General features: G+C 52.3%; 2 protein-coding genes across 7 annotated transcripts in view; both read left to right on the top strand.

Moving 5' to 3' along the window:
- The first annotated feature begins 93 nt into the window (after positions 1 to 93).
- caprin2 (caprin family member 2) lies at positions 94 to 10,854 on the top strand. Of its 5 annotated transcripts, XM_030354704.1 has the most exons (21): positions 95 to 214; positions 632 to 875; positions 1,341 to 1,403; positions 1,884 to 1,970; positions 2,236 to 2,477; positions 2,963 to 3,045; positions 3,327 to 3,446; positions 3,713 to 3,753; positions 4,135 to 4,359; positions 4,929 to 4,970; positions 5,057 to 5,185; positions 5,473 to 5,557; positions 5,636 to 5,775; positions 5,862 to 5,969; positions 6,056 to 6,184; positions 6,582 to 6,710; positions 7,219 to 7,345; positions 8,010 to 8,171; positions 8,522 to 8,583; positions 9,037 to 9,094; positions 9,386 to 10,854. In XM_030354704.1, exons 2-21 carry the CDS (start codon positions 648 to 650, stop codon positions 10,009 to 10,011), a joined length of 2,886 nt encoding a protein of 961 aa, XP_030210564.1. In that variant the 5' UTR covers positions 95 to 214; positions 632 to 647; the 3' UTR covers positions 10,012 to 10,854. The 5 variants fall into 5 exon arrangements, with proteins under 5 accessions (XP_030210561.1, XP_030210562.1, XP_030210564.1 ...); XM_030354701.1 differs by having other exon boundaries at positions 94 to 214; positions 549 to 875; positions 5,473 to 5,775; XM_030354703.1 differs by having other exon boundaries at positions 5,473 to 5,775; positions 8,010 to 8,111.
- Positions 10,855 to 11,229: 375 nt separating this feature from the next.
- ipo8 (importin 8) overlaps positions 11,230 to 25,960 on the top strand; it is a 16,443-nt gene continuing 1,712 nt past the window's right edge. Inside the window, exons 1-22 of one of the 2 annotated variants that reach the window (XM_030354698.1) lie at positions 11,230 to 11,491; positions 12,317 to 12,398; positions 12,591 to 12,747; positions 13,093 to 13,251; positions 13,732 to 13,888; positions 14,242 to 14,331; positions 15,081 to 15,175; positions 15,346 to 15,430; positions 15,546 to 15,680; positions 16,213 to 16,312; positions 18,255 to 18,331; positions 19,061 to 19,177; positions 19,697 to 19,786; positions 20,099 to 20,264; positions 20,795 to 20,955; positions 21,263 to 21,388; positions 21,654 to 21,720; positions 21,822 to 21,947; positions 23,274 to 23,371; positions 24,673 to 24,768; positions 25,103 to 25,323; positions 25,744 to 25,949. In XM_030354698.1, the coding sequence (XP_030210558.1) occupies positions 11,408 to 11,491; positions 12,317 to 12,398; positions 12,591 to 12,747; positions 13,093 to 13,251; positions 13,732 to 13,888; positions 14,242 to 14,331; positions 15,081 to 15,175; positions 15,346 to 15,430; positions 15,546 to 15,680; positions 16,213 to 16,312; positions 18,255 to 18,331; positions 19,061 to 19,177; positions 19,697 to 19,786; positions 20,099 to 20,264; positions 20,795 to 20,955; positions 21,263 to 21,388; positions 21,654 to 21,720; positions 21,822 to 21,947; positions 23,274 to 23,371; positions 24,673 to 24,768; positions 25,103 to 25,323; positions 25,744 to 25,949 (2,695 nt within the window). In that variant the 5' untranslated portion in view covers positions 11,230 to 11,407. Of the gene's footprint in view, positions 11,492 to 12,316; positions 12,399 to 12,590; positions 12,748 to 13,092; positions 13,252 to 13,731; positions 13,889 to 14,241; positions 14,332 to 15,080; positions 15,176 to 15,345; positions 15,431 to 15,545; positions 15,681 to 16,212; positions 16,313 to 18,254; positions 18,332 to 19,060; positions 19,178 to 19,696; positions 19,787 to 20,098; positions 20,265 to 20,794; positions 20,956 to 21,262; positions 21,389 to 21,653; positions 21,730 to 21,821; positions 21,948 to 23,273; positions 23,372 to 24,672; positions 24,769 to 25,102; positions 25,324 to 25,743; positions 25,950 to 25,960 lie in introns of both variants that reach the window. The other variant, XM_030354697.1, reaches the window with a different exon arrangement.

Here is a 25,960-nt window from a genome sequence, read left to right as displayed (position 1 = left end):
GTGTTGAGACCAGGTGACGTCACGTTGTGTCTCATCCCCTACCCCCCTCCTTCCTCCTCCATCCCAGCGGCTATAAAGAGGAGCGCGCGAGTACCGGCCGCGCCTCTTTAAAAGGCGTCTCGCGGTCGGCGGTCAGTCCCGGTGACGTCAGAGGGCCAAGACGGCGTGGTACTGGATCATCATCGCAGAGAACGACGCGGATCAAAGACACGAGGTGGGTCCTCCTGCGGTCTGCGTCCCGGTCTGTCCACATCCCGGTTGTTCCACGTCCCGGTCTCACGGGGTTAATGACGCCTTCAGACACGTGTTATTGATTAACTCGACTTGTTCTGTGTTGTCAGCCGCGGTGATGCTCAGTCATCTGCAAACCGAATCCGTCCAACTCTCCCGGTCGCTTCTTATTTTGATGTCGGCTAAACTAACCGGGAGATTTTCTTTACAAAGTAGCAGCTTGGTGTCTTGCCTGTCTCCCGTCTCCTCAAGCTGTAGGGTGCAGGGTGTTATTGATGACGGGAGTCTGACTGCACGATTGGCAACTTTTACTGCAGAGTCACTCACGCGGTGGGCCAGACCTCGACCCGCACCCCGGGAGACAGAGTTCTGAACACGAGTCCACTTTGTTGGTCAACAGCGAGGATCTCGACATCATGGTGCAGCTGTCTCCCTCCCCGACCCGGCTCGTCGGCTCCGCGGCCGGGTGTCCCGTAGTGGGGGACCCCCCGGAGACCTACAGCCCGAAGACGGGCTCTCCCGGTGGCCTTAGCCCCCTCCACCTCCACCTGGAGGTGTCCACCGCCTACCAGGGATACGACAACTACATAGAGGACGGGCTCATCTGCCTCAAACACAAGATCCGCAATATGGACAAGAGAAAGGTAGGCCTGCACTAATGATCAGTTAGGCTTATAGACTTATGAAGAGGTAGGGCTGGAGTTATTAAGAGGTTGGCCTGCACTTATGATGAGGTAGGCCTGCACTTATGAAGAGGTAGGCCTAAAGAGTAATGAAGAGGTAGGCCTAAAGAGTAATGAAGAGGTAGGGCTATAGTTAGGTAGGCCTGTAGAGTTATGAAGTGGTAGGCCTGTCGAGTTATGAGGTGGTAGGCCTGTAGAGTTATGAGGTGGTAGGTCTGTAGTTATGAAGTGGTAGGCCTGTAGAGTTATGAGGTGGTAGGCCTGTAGAGTTATGAAGTGGTAGGCCTATAGTTAGGTGGGCCTATAGAGTTGGGTAGGCCTATAGAGTAGTGAAGTGGTAGACCTACAGAGGAGTGGTAGGCCTACTTGACCAGATGATCGTCAGTAGGTCTCGCCGTGTGTCACACCATGTCTCTGTGTCCTCAGCTGAAACTAGAACACTACATGAAGTGGGTGGAGAACGGAGGCACTCTGAACAAGGACCAGATGGTGAGAAGATGCTCCTCTTTAAAGCCTGACTGCGTCTGTAATGAGCTGCTGATGCTGACCACGGTCCCAAACCACTGAGTAGCGTCTCGGAGTGTGACGGAACCTGTGTACTTATTAGGGCGGCTCGACTATCGAAAAAACAACAATTATTTTGGTCAGAATTTAAATCACGATTATTCCAACGGTTATTTTTGAGTGTGAAAACATGTTGCATTTATTCGGCATTTCACTCCAAAAATACCCTTTTGTAACTGAGAACTTTGAAATTTCAAATATAAAATGTTGAAATTGAGAATAATGTGCAAATATGTATCCAACTGTTTTCCAATTTCTATTAAACATTTAATGTTTATTTAGAATTGACATTTGATTTCTTGTATTATAACAGATATAATAAAAGAGATTGTTTGACCCCAAAATTGGGTTCTTCTCCAGGAGGCAGTCTTTAATCACTCTGACGCGCGGTCCCTCTCCTCTCAGGATGCAGTGGGGCAGTACCAGGAGCTGATTCACAACCTGGCGTTTGCTCAGGAGATGCACTGCAGTCTGGACGTCCTGACCCAGAGCGTAAGGAACCCCCCCGCTCGGCTACGTTAGCTTTATTAGCATGACAGAAATGTCCATAAAGCATTCTCTCACATTTAATTCGATAAAGTAGAACGTTGGCGACTGTCCATTACAAATGACAGCAAAGCATTTGAAAAGATGAAACCATATAAGCTTATGACTGTAGACATGGGCTGTACTTCCTGTTGACATGGGCTGTACTTCCTGTTGACATGGGCTGTACTTCCTGTTGACATGGGCTGTACTTCCTGTTGGCTCCACTCAGCTCCTCCGGGCCCAGAAGAAGGCTGCCAAGAAGGAGCAGCAGGAGAGGGTGGAGGAGGAGAGGAGGCGGCTGAGCACGGTGCTCCGCTTCCAGCACCTCCTGGCCAGCCTCCAGCAGGAGCAGATCCAGGGAGACCTGCTGGAGGGGCGCGGGCCGGCCCCCCGGGTCTCCCCCCAGCGGCTGGACAGCCTCACCCAGCTCTCTGGCCTCCTGGGGCTGGGCCAGAGAGATTCCCCGCTGAGGTCTGGAGGAGGTTTAGACCTGGTCTTGTTAGACCTGGTCTTTGGGGGGGGGTATTGTTAGACAGGGTCTGGGGGGGGTCTGTTTAGACTGGGTCTTTAAGAGTCTATTTAAATTTTTTCGGGGGGGTCTATTTCGATATTTATTGTTTAATTCTTTTGATTTGATCATATTGTATAGCAGCCTTTTTAGTAAGGGTTTGGCCTGGAATTGGAACAAAAATTCAAACCCAAGGGTTTCATTAACCAATATCCTGTGAAGATGTGTATATCCCCAGTTAGTGTTAAAGGTCCCATGGCATGCCACCAGGTGCGGTGTGATTAGCCGGTACGAGCCGTTTTGGAAATCTGTCAAAAGGGGCAGATTTCCAAAACGGCTTGTAACGGCTAATCACACCCCACCTGGTGGCATGCCATGGGACCTTTTTAAAATGTCTCTACTAACGCGTATATCCCAGCTTAACCTAGTCCCTCTGGCATCGTTCTAGCGTGGCCAAACAGATGGAGAAGGCTGCGCTGCTGTACTTTGACCTGCTGGAGGCAAAGCACACGCCAGTGGCCGGTTCTACCTGTGAGTACGCACGCCCCCCCCACCCCCCAGGTAGCGCTTCCTAAACCCTGGGTCGGGGGTCCCCAACAGGGGGCGACCCGGTCTCAGACGGGCCTGACACACGACACTCGGAAAACCCTGACCACCTGAGTCGGTGCCCCCCTGGTTCTGTGAGTGTTTGTGTCGAGTCGCGCCGGGTGGTCGGTTGGGTTCCCGAGGTGATCCGGTTCAGGGGGCCGCTGCTCTCGGTCTTCCTCTGCCCGCTCCCCGGGCTGAACACCTGTTTGTTTGGCCTTTTGCAGTTAAAGACCTGAAGGAGCAGCTCACCTCGTTCCTGGACTGCGAGTACTTCAAGGTTCTGCGTCCACTTCCGCCGCCCAGCAGGGCTCCAGTCGTTATTCCCAGCCCTCCCATCCACACCAGTAAGCTCCCACTGGCGTCCGTACGGTGACCTTTAGACCCGTAGGAGGTCACAGCGCTGCCGGTACGGTGGGCTCTGCTTCTCAAGGTGGAGTCGGGCATTGTGTTCATTTTAAACCCAAGATGGAGGACATTAGTTGATGATGGTCCAAAATGTCCAATCTGTTTTGATTCGCTACCGTTGGAACTAACTGATAATGGATGAATGAATGGTTGCATTGCATTGCATATTAATGTTGACTGTTCTACCCCCACCGCCATCTTTTAGTCATATCGCAGCCAAAAACAAAGGAAACGCCTAAAAGCAAGGTATGTACACGTTTGCTTCCGAGAAATTAGTTAAAGTGGTTTGGGTTCTGTTGGGTAACGTGGTTGGAGTTCTGTTGGGTAACGTGGTTGGAGTTCTGTTGGGTAACGTGGTTGGGGTTCTGTTGGCTAACGTGGTTGGGGTTCTGTTGGCTAACGTGGTTGGAGTTCTGTTGGCTAACGTGGTTGGGGTTCTGTTGGCTAACGTGGTTGGGGTTCTGTTGGCTAACGTGGTTGGGGTTCTGTTGGCTAACGTGGTTGGGGTTCTGTTGGCTAACGTGGTTGGGGTTCTGTTGGCTAACGTGGTTGGGGTTTCTCTTGGTTGTTGTTGTTGTTGTTGTTGTTGTTGAGACGTGCTCCACTGAGGCCCTGTCGTTGTTCCAGCCGGTCAGCAGGCCGCGGATCACCGTCACACCGACCGCTCCCCCCCCCCCGCCACCCCCCAACCTGAAGGCGGAGTTCCTGGCCATGAAGGAGCGTGAGCCCCCGGACTCCTGGGACGTGGAGTTCCTGTCGGACCGACCCTTGACCCCCAAGCCCTCAAAGGGCGCGGCCACCTTCATCCCCAGAGGAGCGGAGCCCAAACCCCTGCCCATCAGACCCAAACGGGTGAGCGGCTGGGGGCAGGAATCAGCTGGGATTGGATTCAGATCATGAAGAATTGATTCCAATTCCTCATGATTCCAATCATGAGGAATTGGAATCGCATCATTCGGAATGTGTATTTGAATCGATTCAATAACCACAACAAATGATTACACAGCTCGACTGAATTGCAATATATTAATTTCGCACTGTGGTGGTGAAATCATGTTTTTATACGTTTTGTTAACCAAACCCTCATAGTTTCAATGTGACCGCCTTCATGGGCTGTGGCTGTGGTTTATCTTTACATGCCATCAAACTCTCAGAAGAACCGTGCCAGGTGTTCCACTCTGAAAACGTTTAACTCAAAGGCACTCTTGTGCATCAAAGCGAACCGTCCTTCTCAAAGTGGAGGCTTTCTGGCTGTTTGACCGTAAACTGACTGCAAGTGTAGCATGCTCATCTGAACCTTTACAAAACCGTCTTCTCACAGGACTAGACAGTAAGCTACTTGGCCCTGTGATTTCTGCCATGGTCTGCATTTGAAATAATGAAACCTTTCCAGACATGTTTGACCAATCTTCTCTTTGCAGAAGAAAGGGAAGAAAGCCAAAGGATCCCAGAGTGTCAAACTGGTGCGTTTCGCACCAATGCATCATATCTTCATGGCTTATTCGGTTGTCGGGTAAACGATGGGTTCGGTTTTGAATTTCTTTGACAGGCTGCCATCGTGGTCGCCCCCTTAGAGGTGTTCAACTCTCAGGCGGTCCTGCCCAACGACCCGGTTCTCAGGAAACAACAATTGGAAGTCCTGTTGCACAAAATCCACGGCTCCTTCAGTTTCATGCAGGTACGATGATTCAGACTGATGTGGTCATCAGTAGACTACATTTACATTACCATTCAGGGCATTTAGCAGATGCAAAGCGACTTGCATAAGTACATTTTTCCAAAGAAAGAGAAACGTAAGTGCCAGGACGTACAACCTACAATAAGTGCGTAGGAGAACTGAAATCGGCAGGGAGCTCGTTCTACCACAGTGTTTACCTAGATTTAGTTTGCTTCAAAGTTCAGGCCGCTGTTGCACGTCGACCCATCTGGACGTGTTGGGTTGCTCCTGATTCTGGTGTCCCTCAGGAGTCTCATCTGGATCCCGAGGGGTTCCCCATCGATGGACACGCTCGCCTGGGCTGCAGAGCGTCCGGTTCTCCCTCTCTTCTTGGTAGCTCACACACGCTTGAATGTCCGTCGGATTCAGTTTCCCATTTGTCACACTCTTTGACACCGTTTTCCGCTACAGAAGCGAAGCAGGAGGTGATTAAAAACCCTATTGAGCTGATTAAAAGCCCGATAGAGCTGATTAAAAGCCCGATAGAGCTGATTAAAAGCCCGATAGAGGTGATTAAAAGCCCGATAGAGGTTCTTCCAGAAATTATGCAGGTAAGCTCCACACATTCACACAGAATTGGCGTCATTTGGTTTTGTCGCCACTTGCCTAAGTGTCTTTTTGTTCTTGTTCTTTCCAGTCCACTCCCCTGCCTGCCAGACGCTTAGAGCGCAGAGCCAGTTTGACCAATGGAGAGCAGGCTCTGAACTTATGTGACCTAAGTTTCCCTGCAAGAGATGTTTCTAACGTAAGGACCGGTGCGCTGTCTCAGAGTGGGTCCACCGTGTCGTTTGTATCGGGCAACCCCTGTAAGATGTGGTGCTTTTCCCTCAGGAGTCTCTGCAGCTGGACGTCCAGCCCCTGGTCTCTCCTCCGCTGGTCTCTCCAACCCTGGTCTCTCCTCCACTGTACCGGTGCGACTCGGTCAACTCCGTCTCCCCCGAGAACCGCAGTCTCCCACGGGTAAACGTCTAACAGCGACCGCAGCTTTATATCCGAGGGAACATGGCTGCACAAATCCATTTACATTGAGGGCATTTAGCAAACGCTTTCATCCAAAGCGATCTTCATCAATAAATTTGTCAGAAGAAAGAGAAACAATATATCGCTGGCGGTACAGTAAGGATGTTCATAGTGCCAAGCACCACAAATCGCTAGGTTAACCCATTTCCAACAAAGATAGCTAGGATAAGATGCTACATGATTTTTAAGTGCAGGACGTACAACATGCAGTAAGGGGGCTGTGGGGCTGTAAGGGGGGTGGCTCATGCTGGGCGGCTCATGCTGGGCTTCCCTCTCGGAGAGCAACCCAGCGTTCATGCTCGTCCATCGAGTGACGTCTCCGTCTGTACCCTCTCAGACGCCGGTGATGGACTCGGGGAAACAGTCCCCCTGTAACGGGGTGTCCTCCCCCTCTGTGACCCCCCAGGGTCACTCGTTCTCCACGCCACCGGCCCGCCGTGCCCTGATCGCTGACCAGTTCCAGTCGGTGAGTCGCCGCCGTCGAGGTTCCGGCCGCTCTGACATGGTGGCCGTCACTCTGAGGCAGGTGTTGTAGAAGCCTCCCGTGACGCTGGTGGAATGTGAACTTCCTGAAAAAAAATCAAATCAATGTAAAGGCGGCATTTGGCTCAGGAGATATGGCTGGTCGGCTGGTAACCGGAAGGTTGCTAGTTCGATCCCCGGCTCCGTCTAGTTATAGTGTCGACTCCCTGAGCAAGTCACCTCATCTTGACTGCACCTGACGAGCTGGCTGACGCCTTGTGTGGTTGACTCTGCCGTCGGTGTGTGTGTGTGTGTGTGTGTGTGTGTGTGTGTGTGTGTGTGTGTGTGTGTGTGTGTGTGTGTGTGTGTGTGTGTGTGTGTGTGTGTGTGTGTGTGTGTGTGTGTGTGTGTGTGTGTGTGTGTGTGTGTGTGTGTGTGTTCGGCAATAAGCGCTTTAAGTGGCAACTGGTTAGAAAAGCGCTGTTTAAATGCAGTCCTTTTACCATTTATAGGTTTTCAAGGTAACCGGATCTGAGTCTCCGACCGGGGAGTTGGGCTACGAAACGGAGACCAGCTACAACACGGCCAGCACCCAGACGCCCCCAGAGTTCGCCCCCTCAGACGACGAGCCCCAGTCCGGTACGGCTTTCTGTCTCTGTTCTGTCTCTGTTGTGTATGTAGCGTGGTGTTCACCATAGTTTGTAAGTATGCAGTCTGTAGACCGTAGTTTGTAGTACTACAGTGACTCTAGTTTGCAAGTGTCTGGAGACTGTGGTGTGCAAGTGTGTGGAGACTGTGGTGTGCAAGTGTCTGGAGGCTGTGGTGTGCAAGTGTCTGGAGGCTGTGGTGTGCAAGTGTCTGGAGGCTGTGGTGTGCAAGTGTCTGGAGGCTGTGGTGTGCAAGTGTCTGGAGGCTGTGGTGTGCAAGTGTCTGGAGGCTGTGGTGTGCAAGTGTCTGGAGGCTGTGGTGTGCAAGTGTCTGGAGGCTGTGGTGTGCAAGTGTCTGGAGGCTGTGGTGTGCAAGTGTCTGGAGGCTGTGGTGTGCAAGTGTCTGGAGACTGCGGCCGTGTGTCCCTGTCCAATAGTGCCAGGGTTCCTCCATAACACGGGCCTGATGGCTCCAGGCGTCGGTGCTCTCATGTCACTCCCTGGTCAGTCCATGAGTGGGTGACTCCATTGAGACCTCTGCTGTAACTTTACAACTGTGCCTTTCCCCCCAAATGTCATTTGTCAGTGTCTGGACTCTAAGAGTAGTGCTGGTAGACTGTAGTTTGTAAGTGCACGGTGTGTGTCCTCTCCTGCAGCGTACCAGTCGGACTACCCGGTGGACGGCGGTGGTCAGGTATTTCTGTCCCCCAGCCAGCCCAGCGCCGGGCGGGCGTACCACGGCAGAGGCTACGCACGAGGTACGCCGCGGGGGAGCAAGGGCCCCACTTACTCCTCTCGCTCTCCCTGGTGGCTGCGAGGTAGCTATGGGTTTTCACTCTTCTCCGCTCTTCATTCTTTTCACTCCCCTGAATCCGCTCGCTTCTGCACCTTAACAGGCGGCTGCTGTCCTCTCTCTGGCTTACTGCTGCGGCCCTCTCTCTGGCCAAGAAATGTTTGGCAGTTTTAATTAGGTTTTGAAGTTTATTTTATTAGTGTTTGGCAGTTCATGTGCAATATATAAATAAAAGATAATTTAATTTTATGTTCCAGTCAGAACTGAAGGTTGTTCTGAGACTTGTCCAGGGGGTTTGACCTTCACTAGTCCAGGGGGTTTGACCTTCACTAGTCCAGGGGGTTTGACCTTCACAGTTGTTTCTCCTCTCCCCAGGACCGGCCTTCGTTCAGGGGGTTCCCCACAGAGATCCCGGACCCCTGCTGTATGGAGCCAGGGTAGGTTCTCTGTCCTCCGGGGTAGGTTCTCCACCCCTCAGATTGGCTGTGCCAAGGCCCTGATATGAGAAGCTATAGCTGCGTGTTTCACTGAGAAAGAAGCGCTAAGTTAGGCTTCCATAACCTCAGTGTGTGTACAGGGTACCCAGCCAAACTAGTCAGAGTTGTAGCGCACACCTAAAACATCTTTACCTGTACTTGGTTACCAAGACCAGTTGAATGGTCTTGAGAAAAGTTTGACGGGTGAACCCATCAGTCACTGTTTGACAGACGGAAACTGCATTTGGTTAGCAACTCTTACTTTTGTCATTCTTGCAGGATTTTTTGAATTCTAGTTTGGATTTCTAACTGATCCAAAGATCTGTAACCTAATTGTTCTTCCACACTACCGATTTTGCGTTGTGCCCTAAATGTCATTTCCTGCCGACAACGTGTCATTTCCTGTTTCCCAAGGAGTCTGTTTTCCAGCACGGCTACAGGCGAGGAGGGGCGGCCAGACACAACTCCAGCGGTGAGAGAAACCACAGGCTAGACCTTCCCTCCACTTGTCTTCTAAATGTCTTGCTACTTCGGGAAATGAAACTCAACCAGTAAACCATGACCCGGTTGAGTAGACCCAAACGCTTCAAAGGAAAACCGAACCAAGACACCAGGAAAGCCTGATCTAGAGGGGGCGTCATCTAACGGCAACTTGATCTAGAGGGGATGTCGTCTAACGCCTGGGGGGGGGGGGGCTGGTTCTCCTTTGAGGGACCCCCATAGAGCGGTCAGGGATCCACGTGTCATGTTCTTATCTCCTCAGGTTGGAGCGACTCCTCGCAGGTGAGCAGCCCCGACCGCGACGGGGTGTACCCCCTGTTGGACTCGGGACACGGCGACTCCCTGTCCGTCTCCACCCTGGAGGTTCCGGTCACGCCCCATCACCACCACCACCACCACCCCCAGCAGCAGCACCATCCCCAACCCCACACCCACCCCCAGCACCAGCCGACCCTGCTGCCCGTGCCGATGTACCCGTTGACCCAGCCGATCCGCGTGGCCTTCACCGCCTCCCGCACGGCCAACTTCGCCCCGGGGAACCTGGACCAGACCGTGGTGTTCGACCAGCTGCACACCAACGTGGGCGAGACGTACGACGCCCGCGTGGGCCGCTTCACCTGCCCGGTGGCGGGCGCCTACGTCTTCCTCTTCCACATCCTGAAGCTGGCCATCAACGTGCCGCTCTACGTCAACCTCATGTGCAACGACGAGGTGATGGTGTCGGCGTACGCCAACGACGGCGCGCCGGACCACGAGACGGCCAGCAACCACGCCATCCTGCCGCTGTACCCCGGGGACCAGGTGTGGCTGCGGCTGCACCGCGGGGCCATCTACGGAAGCACCTGGAAGTACAGCACCTTCTCGGGGTTCCTGCTCTACCAGGACTGAGGACCCTAGTGGTCCACCAGGACCTGGCACCTCCTCAGCCTCCTGCTCCACCAGGGCATGGAAGAACCACTCCCTCTCAAGCGTCCTGCCGTACCTGGATGAACGGCACCTTAAGCTCCCTGCCGTACCTGGAAGAACGGGACCTTCTCAGGCTTCCTGCCGTACCAGGGCAAGGAGGTACTGCACCTTCTCCGGCTTCCGGCTCCACCAGGACTGAGGCTCTGTGTGGGAAACGCACACACAAACAATTCTGTGCTAAGATGTCGCTATGCTTTGGCATAGTTTGCGCTTCTTGATCCAGCGGTGTGGAGGTGTCCACTGGCAGAAAAAACAGGACTTGACCGCTCACTCCGGGCCTTCATGAGTTGATGGTTTTTTGTGGCCGTGTGTCCCTGTCCAATGGTGCCAGGGTTCCTCCATAACACGGGCCTGATGGCTCCAGGTGTTGGTGCTCTTGTGTCACTACCTGGTCAGACCATGAGTGGGTGACTCCACTGAGACCTCTGCTGTAACTTTACAACTGTGCCTTTCCCCCCCAAATGGCTCGCTGATGACTGATTGGCTCACTGACGAGTTTGGCTTGCTGATGACTGAATTATGGCTTTATTTATGGAACTTGAGTGAAACAGACTTTAGAAACAAGCGCTTAGCTGTGATGCTAAACTTAGACATGTCTGTTAAGTGTCCTGCGTATGTGTGTGTGTGAGCGATGGCACATGAGAACGGTGGGGGTGGGTCCTTGGTGATGGGTGTTGGTGTTTGAACACATAATTGCGCCAAAGAGGGCTACAGCAATGCATTGTGGTCCGTTGACGTGCCTGAATAATAAAGATATAAAAATACAAAGCGGTATCGATTTTTGTACTTTTTTGCACTCTTGGAGCTTGTCTTGCACACAGGAAAATGGAAAAATATATAAAACAATAAATGTATCTTTTTTGAAAATATAAAAATTAATAACCTGAAGAAAATACTAATATAATGTACCTCAAACTAGCCCAATTTCTAATGCATATAACTGGATCGCTGTGGAGTATCGTCATCTAGAGTTCAATGTAATGCAACTTATTTAATTTAGACTTCATTATTGTAACTAAGTTGATGTTTAGACTTCACTGTAATACAGCTGTCCACCAGCTGTGAATCGGCCCGCCGCCAGGGGGAAGTGCCTCCGACCGCCGCCAGGTGGCAGCACTCGAATCAAGTGATCAAAGGGCGAAGCGAAGAAGACAAACCGTAAACTCCGTTCGCTTTGCTTTCCGTCCACCTATCGCTGGTCGCCGGTACACCGGGGCAGGGCCAGCATAGTCGAACCGTCAACATCCAGGACCCGCCGTATAGGTCCTTTATCGTCTTCTGTGTTCGGGGTCTTCAGAGCGGACTGTAGTCTCCAGCCATGGACCCGAACCGGATCATGACGGCGCTGAAGGGGACCATCGACCCCGGGCTGAGGCGGGCGGCGGAGACCGAGCTCAACCAGGTAGGTCCTGGTCCTGGTCCTGGAGAACGAGCTCAACCCGCTAGGTCCTGGTCTTAATCTAGGTCCTGGAGACCAAGCTCAACCAGGCAGGTCCAGTCCCGGCCGGGTCCTCGTCCGGGTCCTGGAGCCAAGCAGGATGCTCGGACCACGGGTTACGCCAGGCCGGGTTCTGGAGGAACATCAGGGGACTTGTGGTCAAGCAGATGGTTTAAATCCAGATGTAATTGTTGGTACAGAGCTGAGGAACCAGAGGAAGACTCGTTTAGAACAATAGGAACCTGACGGCGTGATCCATCACACTGACGTGTCTGAACCTCGTCCATCATGACCATCATCACACCGACTTGTCCCTCGAACCTCGACTGACCATCATCACACCGACACCACATCTCTGACACGGATCAGTCCCTCCTATGAAAGTGCGTTTCAGTTGTTTTATGGTTTAAAGGGCCTCTGGGTTAGTGTTAACTTGTGTTCACGGACAGCAGCAGCTGCTCTTTGATGATAATCAGAGTTCTGTCCGATAGATCACACTGCATCGGACTATATCTCATGAAAAGATTCACCATCCTTCACTGTTGAAACTAATGTTCAATCCAAGGACTACTTTCCGATGAAGCTCTCTCTGCCTCTCAGGGTCAGGGTTGTTAGAGGGACGAGTGTGGAGGAAATGCATGTGGGCCATTTTAACTTATTTAGTTTTGGAAATATCCCCATAAAAGCTCTGTTTGTGTGTGTGTGTGTGTTTGTTTATTTCCCATTGATCTGTAGGAGTGTAAATGTCTTTGTATTTTGCGCAGTTAATTTGACGTGTGTGTGTGTCAGTCCTTTAAGATCATCAACTTCGCGCCCACGCTGCTCCAGGTCATCATGTCGGACATGGTGGAGTTCCCCGTCCGTCAGGCCGGTGAGAGCAGACTCGCGTCTCAACACATGACAACAACGCAGTGGGACGGGAGGACGCCGCACCTTAACCTCAGTAACACTGTCTGTCTGTCTCTGTGTTTGTGTGTGTGTGTGCATCTGGGACTGCGTGTGAATTTGTGTGTTTGTTTGTGCATGCCTGCTTGTGTGTGTGTGTGTGTGTGTGTGCGTCCAGCCGCCATCTACCTGAAGAACATGGTGAGTCAGTACTGGCAGGACCGCGAGCCTGCGCCGGGTCAGGTGACCTTCCCCTTCAACATCCACGAGAACGACCGGCAGCAGATCCGAGAGCACATCGTCGAGGCGGTCATCCAGAGTCCTGAGAGCATACGGTACGCACAACACACTCACTCTGATCCCGAGCCCCGCGTCCATACGGTACCCACAACCCACTCACTCTGATCCAGAGCCCCGAGTCCATACGGTACGCACAACGCGCTCACTAACTCAGATACTCACTCACTCACTCACTCACTCAGACCCTCACTCAGACACACACTCACTCAGACATGCACTCACTCACTCACTCCCCCCCCCCCCCCCCCCCCCCCCCTCGCTCTCCTCATTGGCCCTTTAACCTGATAAACCAGCTCAGATCACGGATGTTTTATGCTCAAAATAAACCAGCAGAACTGGGTGAACTAGTCTGATGGTTAAATTCCCGTGTCCTCCTCCAGAGCCCAGCTGACGATGTGCCTTCGAGCAATCATCAAGCACGACTTCCCGGGTCGCTGGACGGGTGTGGTGGACAAGATCGGCGCCTACCTAGGCTCCAACAAGAGCAGCAGTTGGTACGGCAGCCTGCTGTCCCTGTACCAGCTGGTGAAGACCTACGAGTGAGACACGCACGCACGCACATGCACACACACACACACACACACACACACACACACACACACACACACACACACACACACACACACACACACACACACACACACACACACACACACACAGCCTGCTGTCCCTGTACCAGCTGGTGAAGACCTACGAGTAAGAGACGCAAGCACACAAACACACACACACGCACACACACACGCACAGCCTGCTGTCCCTGTACCAGCTGGTGAAGACCTACGAGTGAGGCTGTCCTGCAGAGAGACGGGCTGCTGGGACTACACAATGCACTCAAAAGGACATCGATAACACAATGTTCACACAACGCCCAAGCAATGCCGGAACAACCCTCACACAACGTTGGTACTGTGTGTGTGTGTGTGTGTGTGTGTGTGTGTGTGTGTGTGTGTGTGTGTGTGTGTGTGTGTGTGTGTGTGTGTGTGTGTGTGTGTGTGTGTGTGTGTGTGTGTGTGTGTCAGGTACAAGAAGCCTGAGGAGCGGGGCCCCCTCCTGGTGGCCATGCAGCTGTTCCTGCCCCGTGTCCAGGCGCTGCTCTCCCAGCTGCTGCCCGACGTCACGGCCGCCTCCGTTCTCATCCAGAAGCAGATCCTCAAGATCTTCCACTCCCTGGTGCAGGTAGGTGGGCGGGGCTCTGGGGTCATCCTCTGTTAGTGTGTGTGGGTGTGGGGGTGTGTGTAGGGGGTGTGTGTGGGTGGGGGGTGGGGAGGGAGGCTCTGTGTTTGTTTGTTTATTTCCCATTCATATGTAGGAGTATAGATATCTTTTTGCAGTCCATTTGACGTGTGTGTGTGTGTGTGTGTGTGTGTGTGTGTGTGTGTGTGTGTGTGTGTGTGTGTGTGTGTGTGTGTGTGTGTGTGTGTGTGTGTGTGTGTGTGTGTGTGTGTGTGTCTCTATGTGTTTGTGGATCTGTGTGTGTGTCTGTTTGTGTCTCTGCCTCTGTGTGTGTGTGTGTGTGTGTGTGTGTGTAGTTCTCCCTCCCCCTCCAGCTCATCAACAACACTGTGATGACTCAGTGGATGGAGATCCTCCGAGCTGTCATGGACCGGGACGTCCCGCCGGTAAGACACGCACACACAATCACATAGACACACACACACAAACACACAGTGTCAAAGAAAAAAGCACACACAAGCAGGTACACAAACTGTCACGCATACACACACAAAAACAAACACACACGCACACACAAACAAACACGTTCACGCACACACACGGTCATGCGTACAAACACACACGCGGTCACGCATACGCACACAGAAACATACATGCATGCACACATATGTTGCGTCGCCACAGAATCACTGGTATGAAGCACTGGGAGGAGAAGGTGAGGACATCTGACGGACCTTTGTCCTCTATGGCTGACCTCTGACCTCCCACTGACCTCTGACCTCTCTGGCGGACCTCTAGACTCTCTGGGTATCCCCGCCCATTCTGCCGGGGATTTGATTTCGCCCTGCACAAGGGTCTGGGGAATAGCAATACATTTCTTTCTATTTCCGATACGTTTTTGTGGGAGCCAATCACCAAGCTGGCTTTTCCCCTTGGCGCGCTATTGGCTGGTTTAACTCAATGACGACAGGGAAGCGACAGCAAGCAGCCAATCGTGTACAGAGTCAGTTGACCTAGGCCCGCAGCAGCCTCCCCAGACCACCGTACAATCTGCGATTGAGCTTGGTCTGGCAATAGCCAGACTAGCGGACCTCCTCACTGACCTCTGACCTCTTTCTCTGACCTCTGACCCCTCTGCCCGACCTCTGACCTTCTCACTCACCTCTGACCTCTCTGGCTGCCCTCTGCCCCCCAGGAGACCCTGGAGGTGGACGAGGACGACCGGCCCGAGCTGGTCTGGTGGAAGTGTAAGAAGTGGGCGCTGCACATCATCACCCGCCTGTTTGAGAGGTGAGCCCTCCTCCTGGGTGGGGTTAGATGATCCCTGTCCTCAGGGGTGGGGTTAGAGGTCCCCTGTCGCCCTTCTGGGTGGGGTTAGAGCTTCCTGATATCTGAATGGATCTACAGAGGGGGTTTGAAACAGTCCTCAACATCTTGTCCTCATGTGTTTGGGAGCGTAGGTACGGCAGTCCCGGGAACGTCACCAAGGAATACTGTGAGTTTGCGGACTTCTTCCTCCGGACGTACGCAGTGGGGATCCAGCAGGTAGGAGGCTGCCGGACATTTAGCACTTAGCAGGACATCTTAACACTCTTTAAACGATGAGGACTAAAGGTGTGTGTGTGTGTGTGTGTGTGTGTGTGTGTGTGTGTGTGTCCAGGTGCTGCTGAAGGTGGTGGATGAGCACCGTCAGCGGCGCTACGTCACCCCACAGGTGCTGCAGCAGTCTCTGAACTACCTGAGCCAGGGGCTGTCCCACTCGCTCACCTGGAAACACATGAAGCCTCACATGCAGGTACCACCGCTGCTCTGACTCTGTTGAGTCCTCCAATCACGCGTGTTCTCGTTATGTCTCCTCCAATCACGCGTGTTCTCGTTATGTCTCCCCCAATCCCGCGTGTTCTCGTTATGTCTCCTCCAATCCCGCGTGTTCTCGTTATGTCTCCTCCAATCCCGCGTGTTCTCGTTATGTCTCCTCCAATCACACGTGTTCTCTTTATGTCTCCTCTAATCACGCGTGTTCTCGTTGTGTCCTCAAATCACGCGTGATGTCGTTGTGTCCTCCAATCACGCGTGTTCTCGTTATGTCTCCCCCAATCATGTGCATTATTGTTATGTCTCCTCCAATCCCGCGTGTTCTCGTTATGTCTCCTCCAATCACACGTGTTCTCGTTATGTCTCCTCTAATCCCTTGTGATCTTGTCGTCTCCTCCAATTACGCATATTCTCGTTATGTCTCCTCCAAACACGCGTGTTCTCGTTATGTCTCCTCCAATCACTTGTGATCTCGTTGTCTCCTGTAATCCCGCGTGATTTTGTGGCCCCAGACCCTGTGCCAGGAGGTGGTCTTCCCTCTCATGTGCTACAGAGACGAAGACGACAAGCTGTGGCAGGAGGACCCGTACGAGTACATCCGCGTCAAGTTCAGTAAGGGCGCACACACACACACACACAAACACAAACACAAACAAACAAACAAACGTAGATGCACGCAAATTGCACGAAATTATTGAGTTGATACCGCTAAAAGGCCAAACACGGGGGGAGGAGATTTGTGAGGCTGTGGTGAATTGTTTAAAAGCCAAAGAAATAAATACCACCAACATGGTGTCCGTGGCTACTGATGGGGCACCTTGTATGAGAGAAACACAGAAGGGGTTCATTACTTTACTTCAGAAGTCGCTGGGTCGAGAGCTGCTGACGTTTCACTGCATCCTGAACCAAGAAGCACTGTGCGCTCAAACATTTCCCCCCGAATGCAAAGAGGTGATGGACCTTGTCGTTCAGATAGTCAACAAAATAATGGCAAAAGGGTTAAACCACCGACAGTTCTGTTCATTGTTAGATGAAGTCGACAGCGCATATTCGGATCTCCTGCTGCATAACAAAGTCCGGTGGCTGTCCAGGGGAGAAGTGCTTAAACGGTTTGCGGCTTGTCTGGAACAAGTGAAAACTTTCCTGGAAAGTAAGGGCCTCACCTATCCAGAACTGGAACACCCAGATTGGCTGGAAAAGCTGCACTTCATGGTGGATATGACAGGTCACCTTAACATGCTGAACAGAAGTCTCCAGGGAAAAGGAAGCACTGCCCTTCAGCTGCTGGAGTATGTTTTGGCGTTCGAGCGCAAGATGACAGTGTTTGCCAGAGATGTGGAGAAAGGTACATTCTCTCACTTCCCCTCCATGAGAGTTTTCAAAACGTCACACGACAACATCAATTGTGAGTACTTGCAGCACACGATCATTGCAATGCAAACTGCATTTGGACAAAGATTCAGTGAGTTCAGAAAGGAAAAAAGCACATTATCCTTCCCCGTCACACCCCTGGACATCGACCCGTCCATGCTGAACATGTCAGCATTCACTTTCGTGAGTCAACCCGATCTTGAAATTGAACTGGCTGACATAGCTGACAAAGAGGTATGGGTGTCCAAGTTCAAAAGTCTGACAGCTGATCTCGAAGACGTCGCCCGTCAGAAGGCTATTCTCGCTCGAGAACACAAATGGAGCGAAATAGAAAACCTTCCCAAACCCAACAAACTTGTGTTTGAGACATGGAATGCAATTCCCGAAACTTATCACAACATCAAGAAGTATGCCTTTGGAGTCCTGTCCATCTTTGGATCCACATACTTATGCGAGCAAATATTTTCTAACATGAACTATGTCAAATCAAAATATCGCTCACGCCTCACAGATGTCAGCCTGCAATCCTGCGTTAAGATGAAGGTCACGTCCTACAGCCCCGACATAGAAAAGCTCAGCAGTGATGTTCAGAAACAGAAATCACATTAAACAGGTGAGGGCACTACCATTTAATAGGCTATTATTTTGCAGATTCGATGGTTTATTGCTGTGGCCGAGGAAAAATCAAGAGGATGACAACAAACCTATGTTTACCTGTTTAGGTGTTCTTCATGTTTAGACTTATTATACTCGTTCTATATGTTTGATTTATTTCAAAGTTATTTCTCCTCTTCATAAGAGTTTGAGGTTTTCCTGTTAGAACAGCAATAAAATGTTCTTCAACAGCTTTCTCTTTGTTGTTTTATAATTTCATGAATGCAACGAACTATGTTCGAGTGTCACAAAAAATGTCTGTGCGGTGCGCAGCGTTAGCGTCTCCGGAGGGGGGGGGGGTGAATTAAAAAGTTTGCGGCTCCAAAAAATCTTTTTTTGCGGGAGATGGGCCAAAATGGCTCTTTTGATACAAAAGGTTGCCGACCCCTGCCCTAGTGTCTTCACTCTGTGGAGTCATGTGAGGTCAACAGACCATTGACCCAGGACCTCACATAGGGGGCCCTCTAGAGGTGGGCCTGAGAAGTGCATCTTACCTTTAGACTAACATGGCTCCTCCTCCGTGTTTCAGACCTGTACGACGACCACGCCCTGCCCGCCACCGCCGCCCAGAGCCTGCTGTCTAAAGCGGCCCGCAAGAGGAAGGAGGTGGGCGCTCACGGCCGGAAAGATCAACTAACAACCGCTGGAACCAGAATATGTCTTATATTACAACCCGCATTACACTTACACACTCTCATTAGTCCCTCTGGTCTCCAACAGAATGGGTACGGTGCACCATGGTCAAGTCCAACTTAAACGAAACAACGTTTAATGATGAAACAGTTCTCTCGTGTTTACCGACACACCCACAATAGTTTGCGGTGCGGCTGCATTCCAAACATCTCGCCTTATCACGATCACTCTCTGAACTGCTGAAACCTTTTGGTGTTTTAGCGATTCCTTAACAAGCGATTATTTCACAAACGTTGACAATCGTAATTGATATGCCGCGTTGCTGAATGGCCGAATATTACGAATGTGATTGGCTACGACGGAAGGCTGTGATTGATCAGACACTGCTGCTGCTCAGAGCTCCAGGGTCCCCTGTGACCTATGACCTGCGACCTGTGACCTGGCTAAATGTGACCTTTGACCTGCATACCTTTGACCTGCCTCCCTGTGACCTGAGTCCCCTCGACCTGCCTTCCTGTGACCTTTGTTCTGCCTCCCTGTGACCTGCGTCCCTGTGACCTTTGACCTGCCTCCCATTGACCTGCGTCTCTGTGACCTGTGACCTGCGTCCCTGTGACCTTTGACCTGCCTCCCATTGACCTGCGTCTCTGTGACCTGTGACCTTTGACCTGCCTCCCTGTGACCTGTGCCCTGTGCTCCTAGGTTCTTCCTCAGATGATGGAGTTCTGCCACCAGACGCTGATGAGTCCCACTGCTGACCCCCGCAGGAAGGACGGGGCACTGCACTGCATCGGGGCGCTGGCCGAACTCTTACGTAAGGCACGTACCTAACCCCACTCTGCACCCACACGCTTCAGCTGGTATCTCTCTGTTTACTGGGAAGTACGGTCTCTTTACTGTATCACTTACATACGTGAACCCTACTCTACCTCACACGCTTCAGCTGGTGTCTCTCACTCTTTACTGTGAAGTACGGTCTCTTTACTTTGTCACTGAAGTACGCTAACCCCACTCTACACCCGCATGCTTCAGCTGGTGTCTCTCACTACTTAAAGTGGAGTACGGTCTCTCTCTCCACAACCTCTCAGTGTGTATCTCTCCGTTTACTGTATCACTGAAGCATGGTCTCTGGTTCTCTGAGAAGTCCCATCCCCCACATCGCGTTTTTATCTCAACTAGATTCTGTTTTTAGGAGATAAACTAAAATGTTTAATAAAACAAGCGCCCCTACCCTTAAGCCATGGAGGACAGTGTTCTAACTCTCTGTGTGCGTGTGTGTGTGTGCGTGCGTGCGTGTGTGTGTGTGTGTGTGTGTGTGCGTGTGCGTGTGCCCAACAGAAGCGTCTGTACCGGGAGCAGATGGAGCTCATGCTCCAGAACTACGTGTTCCCACTGCTCAACTCCCCCCTGGGGTACCTCAGAGCCCGGGTAAGTCCCCCCCCCCCCCAGTGGGTCTGTGGTCCAGGTCCCGGGTCACGATGGACCCCCTCTCCTATCTAACGCACACCAGTTCCCAGGTCCGAACCAGTTCCCAGGTCCGAACCAGTTCCCAGGTCCGAACCAGTCCTGCTGGGGGCTGACCAGTGCTCCCCCAGTCCTACTGGGTGCTGACCAGTGCTCCCTGTTCCCCCAGTCCTACTGGGTGCTGACCAGTGTTCCCCCAGTCCTACTGGGTGCTGACCAGTGCTCCCTGTTCCCCCAGTCCTACTGGGTGCTGACCAGTGCTCCCTGTTCCCCCAGTCCTGCTGGGTGCTGCACTGCTTCAGCCCGCTGCGTTTCCATGACGAGGTGTCGCTGAGGAACGCGGTGGAGCTGGTGAAGCAGGACCTCATCGCCGACAAGGAGATGCCCGTGAAGGTGGAGGCGGCCATCGCCCTGCAGGCGCTGGTCAGCCACCAGGAGGAAGGTAGGACCCCCAGTACAACCAGTACACCACAGCCACCACACCCAGTTCACCCAGTAAACCCTCCCAGTACACCCTGTTCTCCCTGTACACCCACCCAGTACAACCACTACACCCAGTTCACCCAGTAAACCCACCCAGTACAACCAGTACACCCAGTTCACCCAGTACACCCAGTAAGCCTACAACCATTACACCCAGTAAACCCAGTACAACCAGTACACACAGTAAGCCTACAACCGTTACACCCAGTAAACCCAGTACAACCAGTACACCCAGTTCACTACACCCACGACAACCCAGTACACTCACCCAGTACACCAAGTTCACCCAGTAGGCCTAGACCCAGTTCACCCAGTACACCCACCCGGTACCCCCAGTACTCCCAGTACACCCAGTATACCTACACCCAGTTCACCCAGTACACCCACCCAGTTCCCCAAATGCACCCAGTACACCCAGTTCAGCCAGTTCTCCCAGTTCTTCCAGTGCACCCAGTGCTCCCAGTTGACCCAGTGCGCCCCGCTCCCCAGCCAAGCGCTACATCCGGCCGTACGTGCGGCCCGTGATGCAGGAGCTGCTCCACATCGTCAAGGAGACGGAGAACGACGACCTCACCAACGTCATCCAGAAGATGATCTGCGAGTACAACCAGGAGGTGGCGACCATCGCCGTGGACATGACGCAGAACCTGGTGAGGACCCCCCCCCCCCGGGCCTAGAACCCCCCCCCCCCCCCCCCCCGCTGCCCACCCCAGGTCCTGAACCCCCCCAGTAGATCTAGAACCCCCCCCCCATGGGTCTGACCTGCTCTGCTTTGTTTACGATCTCCTCTGACTGCCTGGTGTTTGTGCGTATGTGTGTGTCCTATCTGTCTGTCTGTGTGCCTGCCTGTATGTGTGAGTGTGTGTGTGTGTGTGTGTGTGTGTGTGTTTGTCCTGTCTGTGTGTGTGTGTGTGTGTGTGTGTGCCGGTGTGTGTGTGTGTGTGTGTGTGCGTCCAGGCGGAGATCTTCATGCGCGTCCTCCAGAGCGAGGAGTACGAGGAGAGTGAGGACAAGACGGTGATGGCTCTGGGCATCCTGAGCACCATCGACACCATCCTCACTGTGATGGAGGACCACAAGGAGGTACACCGACACACACACACACACACACACACACACACACACACACACACACACACACACACACACACACACACACACACACACACACACACACACACACACCATCTTCACCGTGATGGAGGACCACACACACATTCATGGGCACGGACACACACACACGGACAAACACACTAGTACATGCACGGACGCACACATGCACAAGCACACATACGCACAGATTAATATACGTCTTCCATGCCTAGCTGCCTCTCTCTGTCTCCCTCAGATCACCCAGCAGCTGGAGGGGATCTGTCTGCAGGTTATTGGACTGGTCCTGCAGAAGCCCATCATAGGTATGGCAGGTGTGTGTGAGCAGCTCTGTGTTTGTCTGTGCTTAGCCATCATGCGTCAGGGCGTGGCTCCGTGGGCGTGGCCTAACTCTGCGTCTCCTCAGAGTTCTACGAGGAGATCCTGTCGCTGGCCTTCGGCCTCACCTGCCAGAGCGTCTCCCCCCAGATGTGGCAGCTGCTGGGCGTCCTGTTCCAGGTGTTCCAGCACGACTGCTTCGACTACTTCACCGGTAACGCGCACGCACACACATGGACACACACACACACACACACACACACACACACACACACACACACACACACACACACACACACACACACACACACACACACTCATACTGGCACGCACACATGTACACACTCATACGCACACATACTGTACATGCATACTTGCATGCACGAACACGTATGCACGTGTACACTCATATGCACACTGTTATGGTGTCCAGATACATCTGTCAGCAGATTAGGACGACCAAACATAAAGACTCTGACGACAGGGTTGCGGGGAAAAAGCAAAGTTCTTACTGGCTGAAAACAGTGATCTTATAGTTCCACGCAAGTGAAACGAGCATCAGCAAAAAAAAACGTCAGCAGAAAAAAAGCCAAGGTGGTTACAACATGACAATAAAGGAAAAGTATCAACTTTAGCATCACACTTGCCTGACGCACAACTCGCGTCAGGCACACGGTGCGTCTTCCGGGGAAGCGTTATGGCTACTCTTACTGACCTGACCTTAAGGTGCAGAAAGTAACCGCCAAGGTAAATACAAATGTGACGTATTTAACATTGTTAACACAGAAGGTACAGGTGTGCCAGCGTCTGTGCTCAAGATGAGAGTGAGAGTGAGCCGCCATCTTCCCCTTGGCTTTATATGAGTGGGGGCGGAGCCAACAATCAGGGAGAGCCAGTCAGCAACTGGCAGCCACATTGCTCCGCCTCCGGGAGGTGGTGAGATGATGGAGTGCAAGAGCCAGGCAAAAACAAAACATTAGTACAAAACACACAAAGGCAGCACAAAACCCAGTACAACGTAGTACTACAACGTAACACACACATACATGCATACTCGCACAGACGCATACATCCACGCACGCACACACATGCACTCAGGCACACTCGCACGCACACACATGCACTCGCATTCATGCACACACACGCACACATGCAAAAACATGCACACACTCAAACACACAATCACACACATTGCATGCCCGGAACATATAATTCCAGATTCATTCCTCTCAACCTCAGCTGCTGACTCCATGTCTCCTGGTTACGAAAGAGGACGTCTGTGTTCCCTACTGAACGATCCTCAACGTCAATCTATTTGATTTATATGTCAGCGTCTTACCTAGCGTCTCGTAACGCCAGTAGCTGACTCCATGTCTCCCGGTTATGAAAGAGTACACCTGTGTTCCCTACTGAACGATCCTCAACGTCGCCGACCTAGTTGATTGATATGTCAGTGTCTTACCTAGCGTCTCATAATGCTGTGTCTAAGAGTGGCTCCGCGGTCAGGTGAAACAGACGTTTGATGGATTCTCTGCTGCAGATCTGATGCCTCTGCTGCACAACTACGTGACGGTGGACACGGACATGCTGCTGTCCAACCCCAAGCACCTGGAGGTCATCTACACCATGTGCAAGAAGGTGGGTGATACCCCGCGGAGCAGGCCAGGCTCGGTTCAACCTTCTTCTACTCTTACTGTGACGATCTTCCTCTGTGTAGATTTGGTAGTTATATTGTTTTCAAATCTGCATATACAGTGTATATGCCAGTGGAGGCTTCTCCATTTGAGGAGAGGGAGGAAGATCCTCCCTAACATTGTTGAGAATAAAAAATTTAGATTGCCTCGACTATTGTAATGAATTAATGCCCTTAAATATGACTACTTTATTGCCTTTGAATATATAATGTTCGTTTCCCTGGGTAAAGGGACATTAGCACCCCCTATCACCTATTGACAACTACTTCAGGGAGGAACGTCCTCCCTCCGTCTCCGTTGACTCCCATTCATTTTCCCGAAAGTACTGGCGGCCGGTGGATAACATGGGTTTCAATGGGAGAGAGGAGGAAAATCCTCCTCTGAGTGGGTGGGACCTTAAGGGGTCTGATTCGCGCAAAAATCTATCCGTCTGCGCTATGAACCAATAAACAGGATCCCTGGATGTTGAGCAGTTTTGCCAGATTGGTCCGATTTCCCACCCAATTGGGCTACTTTTAACCATGTTAGGCTGGAAAAATTATCATTGGGCGGGAAATCTGCCCAATCTGGCAACGCTGTCGATAACAAAGCCGGTCTGCATTGCCGCGGTGCTCAGTCTGAGAGACGCAGAGCAAGTGAAATCTGCGATAGCGAGATCCTAAATGCACAATGGAAACATTGGAAACGGAGGACATTGTTAACGTCTTATTACAAAAACCATTCCATTCATTCAGAAAGAGGTAGATCACTTCCCAAAATCAAGGTCATCAGAAGTAATGGCATCGTCAGTGTTGTGAGTGCTACATGGTTTGCTAGGTACGCATGACTTACTGGTAGCATTACAAGCAATTGTAACTGAAAATAAACATAGCTAAATAACTTCAGTCAGTGAGGGCAAAAATAGGCCCAGATTTTTTTATTTACTTTTACAAATCGATAGTAGGCCTGATTTGACTAATATGCTTTGCATCCTTTCCTTCTCAAATTACAGTGATGCCACTGGTGGCTTTGTATACATTTTGTTCACATAACTCCCTCCCTGCTATTTTGTAGTTCACCAAAACACCCTGAAACAACTTGAGTCTCACATTCTTATGCCACCATACACCAACAGTGCAAGCAGGCCAATGGCAACCAAGCGCGCAGTCCTTCCTCCCTCACTTTAAAAACCACCAGCCGCCACTGGTATATGCTGCTGATGATCCTTTTGTGTGTGTGTGTGTGTGTGTGTGTGTGTGTGTGTAGGTGCTGACCAGCGATGCAGGGGAGGAGGCTGAGTGTCACGCTGCCAAGCTGCTGGAGGTCATCGTACTGCAGTGTCGCGGCCGCGGCATCGACCAGGTGAGACCCCGAGGCCGGGGGCCCAGCAGGAGCCAGTAGGGCTAAGAGACCAGAGGCTCAGAGGCCAATAAGTCCAGAGACCAGAGGCCCAGAGGCCAATAAGTCCAGAGGCTAGAGGTCCAGAGGCTAAAGGCCCAGAGGCTAGAGGCCAGACACCCAGTAGGGTCCAGAGGCTAGAGGCTAGAGGCCAGAGGCCCAGTAGGGTCGAGAGACCCAGAGCCGGTCCTCTACAGTCGGCTGCCTGCTTCAAGCACGCCCAAAGGTCTGGGGTTCATGAACCACTATGAAGCTCCTCCTCCGCCCCCCCCCCCCCCCCCCCCCCCCCCCCCCGCAGTGCATCCCCCTGTTCGTGGAGGCGGTCCTGGAGCGTCTGACGCGCGGTGTGAAGACCAGCGAGCTGCGGACCATGTGCCTGCAGGTGGCCATCGCTGGCCTCTACTACAACCCCCCGCTGCTGGTCCACACCCTGGAGAACATGCACTTCCCCAACAGCGACCAGCCAATCACAGCGCACTTCATCAACCAGTGGATGAACGACACCGAGTTCTTCCTGGGGTGAGCCGCGTCCTCACGACTTCTGCATTCACCAGACTGTTATCCAAAGCGACTTACAATAATTACATTAGGCAGAAGAAGAGTGTGTGTGTGTGCGCGTGTGTGTGTGTCTCTTCACGACTGTAAGATGGCATGTTGTGTTTCTGATAGTGATCGACCGATATTTGTGTTTTTTATATATTCAGAGAGTTTTATGAACGATCTTTTTTGTAAATTGAGACTGGTAACACTCGTTATCACCCTTGCGTCACTTTTATGATGTAAATTGAGGGAGAAAAGGGAGTATCGGCTCCAAATACCGGCTCAAAGAAATCGGCAGCCCGTAAAAAAACTGTATCATGGGCATAAAGAATCCATATCGACTGCTCCCTAGCTTCTGAGGGCCCTAACGCTGCGGGTCTGCCCCCCCCCCCCCTCCAGGCTCCACGACCGTAAGATGTGCATCATCGGGCTGAGCGTGCTGATGGAGCTGCCCAGCCGGCCCGAGGCCCTGGAGGGCGTGGCCGCCCAGGTGCTGCCCTCCGTCCTGCTGCTGTTCCTGGGCCTGAAGCACCTCTACGCCTCCCGCCTCCTCCACAAGCCTGACCTCATGGCCCGCGCCGGGGCCGTGGACGAGGAGCAGGACGGTGAGGGGGGG

This window comes from Gadus morhua, chromosome 4 (genome assembly GCF_902167405.1).
Source record: "Gadus morhua chromosome 4, gadMor3.0, whole genome shotgun sequence".
Taxonomy (NCBI): domain Eukaryota; kingdom Metazoa; phylum Chordata; class Actinopteri; order Gadiformes; family Gadidae; genus Gadus; species Gadus morhua.
Note: the sequence above shows the minus strand (reverse complement) of the source record. Positions and strands in the feature narration are given on the sequence as shown.

Excerpts from the sequence above, each read along its gene's own strand:
- caprin2 (XM_030354701.1), top strand. The coding sequence starts at position 648 with ATGGTGCAGCTGTCTCCCTCCCCGACCCGGCTCGTCGGCTCCGCGGCC. Across the intron at positions 1,404-1,883 it reads CTCTGAACAAGGACCAGATG|GATGCAGTGGGGCAGTACCA; the intron begins GTGAGAAGATGC and ends CTCTCCTCTCAG. Across the intron at positions 7,346-8,009 it reads AGACGACGAGCCCCAGTCCG|CGTACCAGTCGGACTACCCG; the intron begins GTACGGCTTTCT and ends CCTCTCCTGCAG.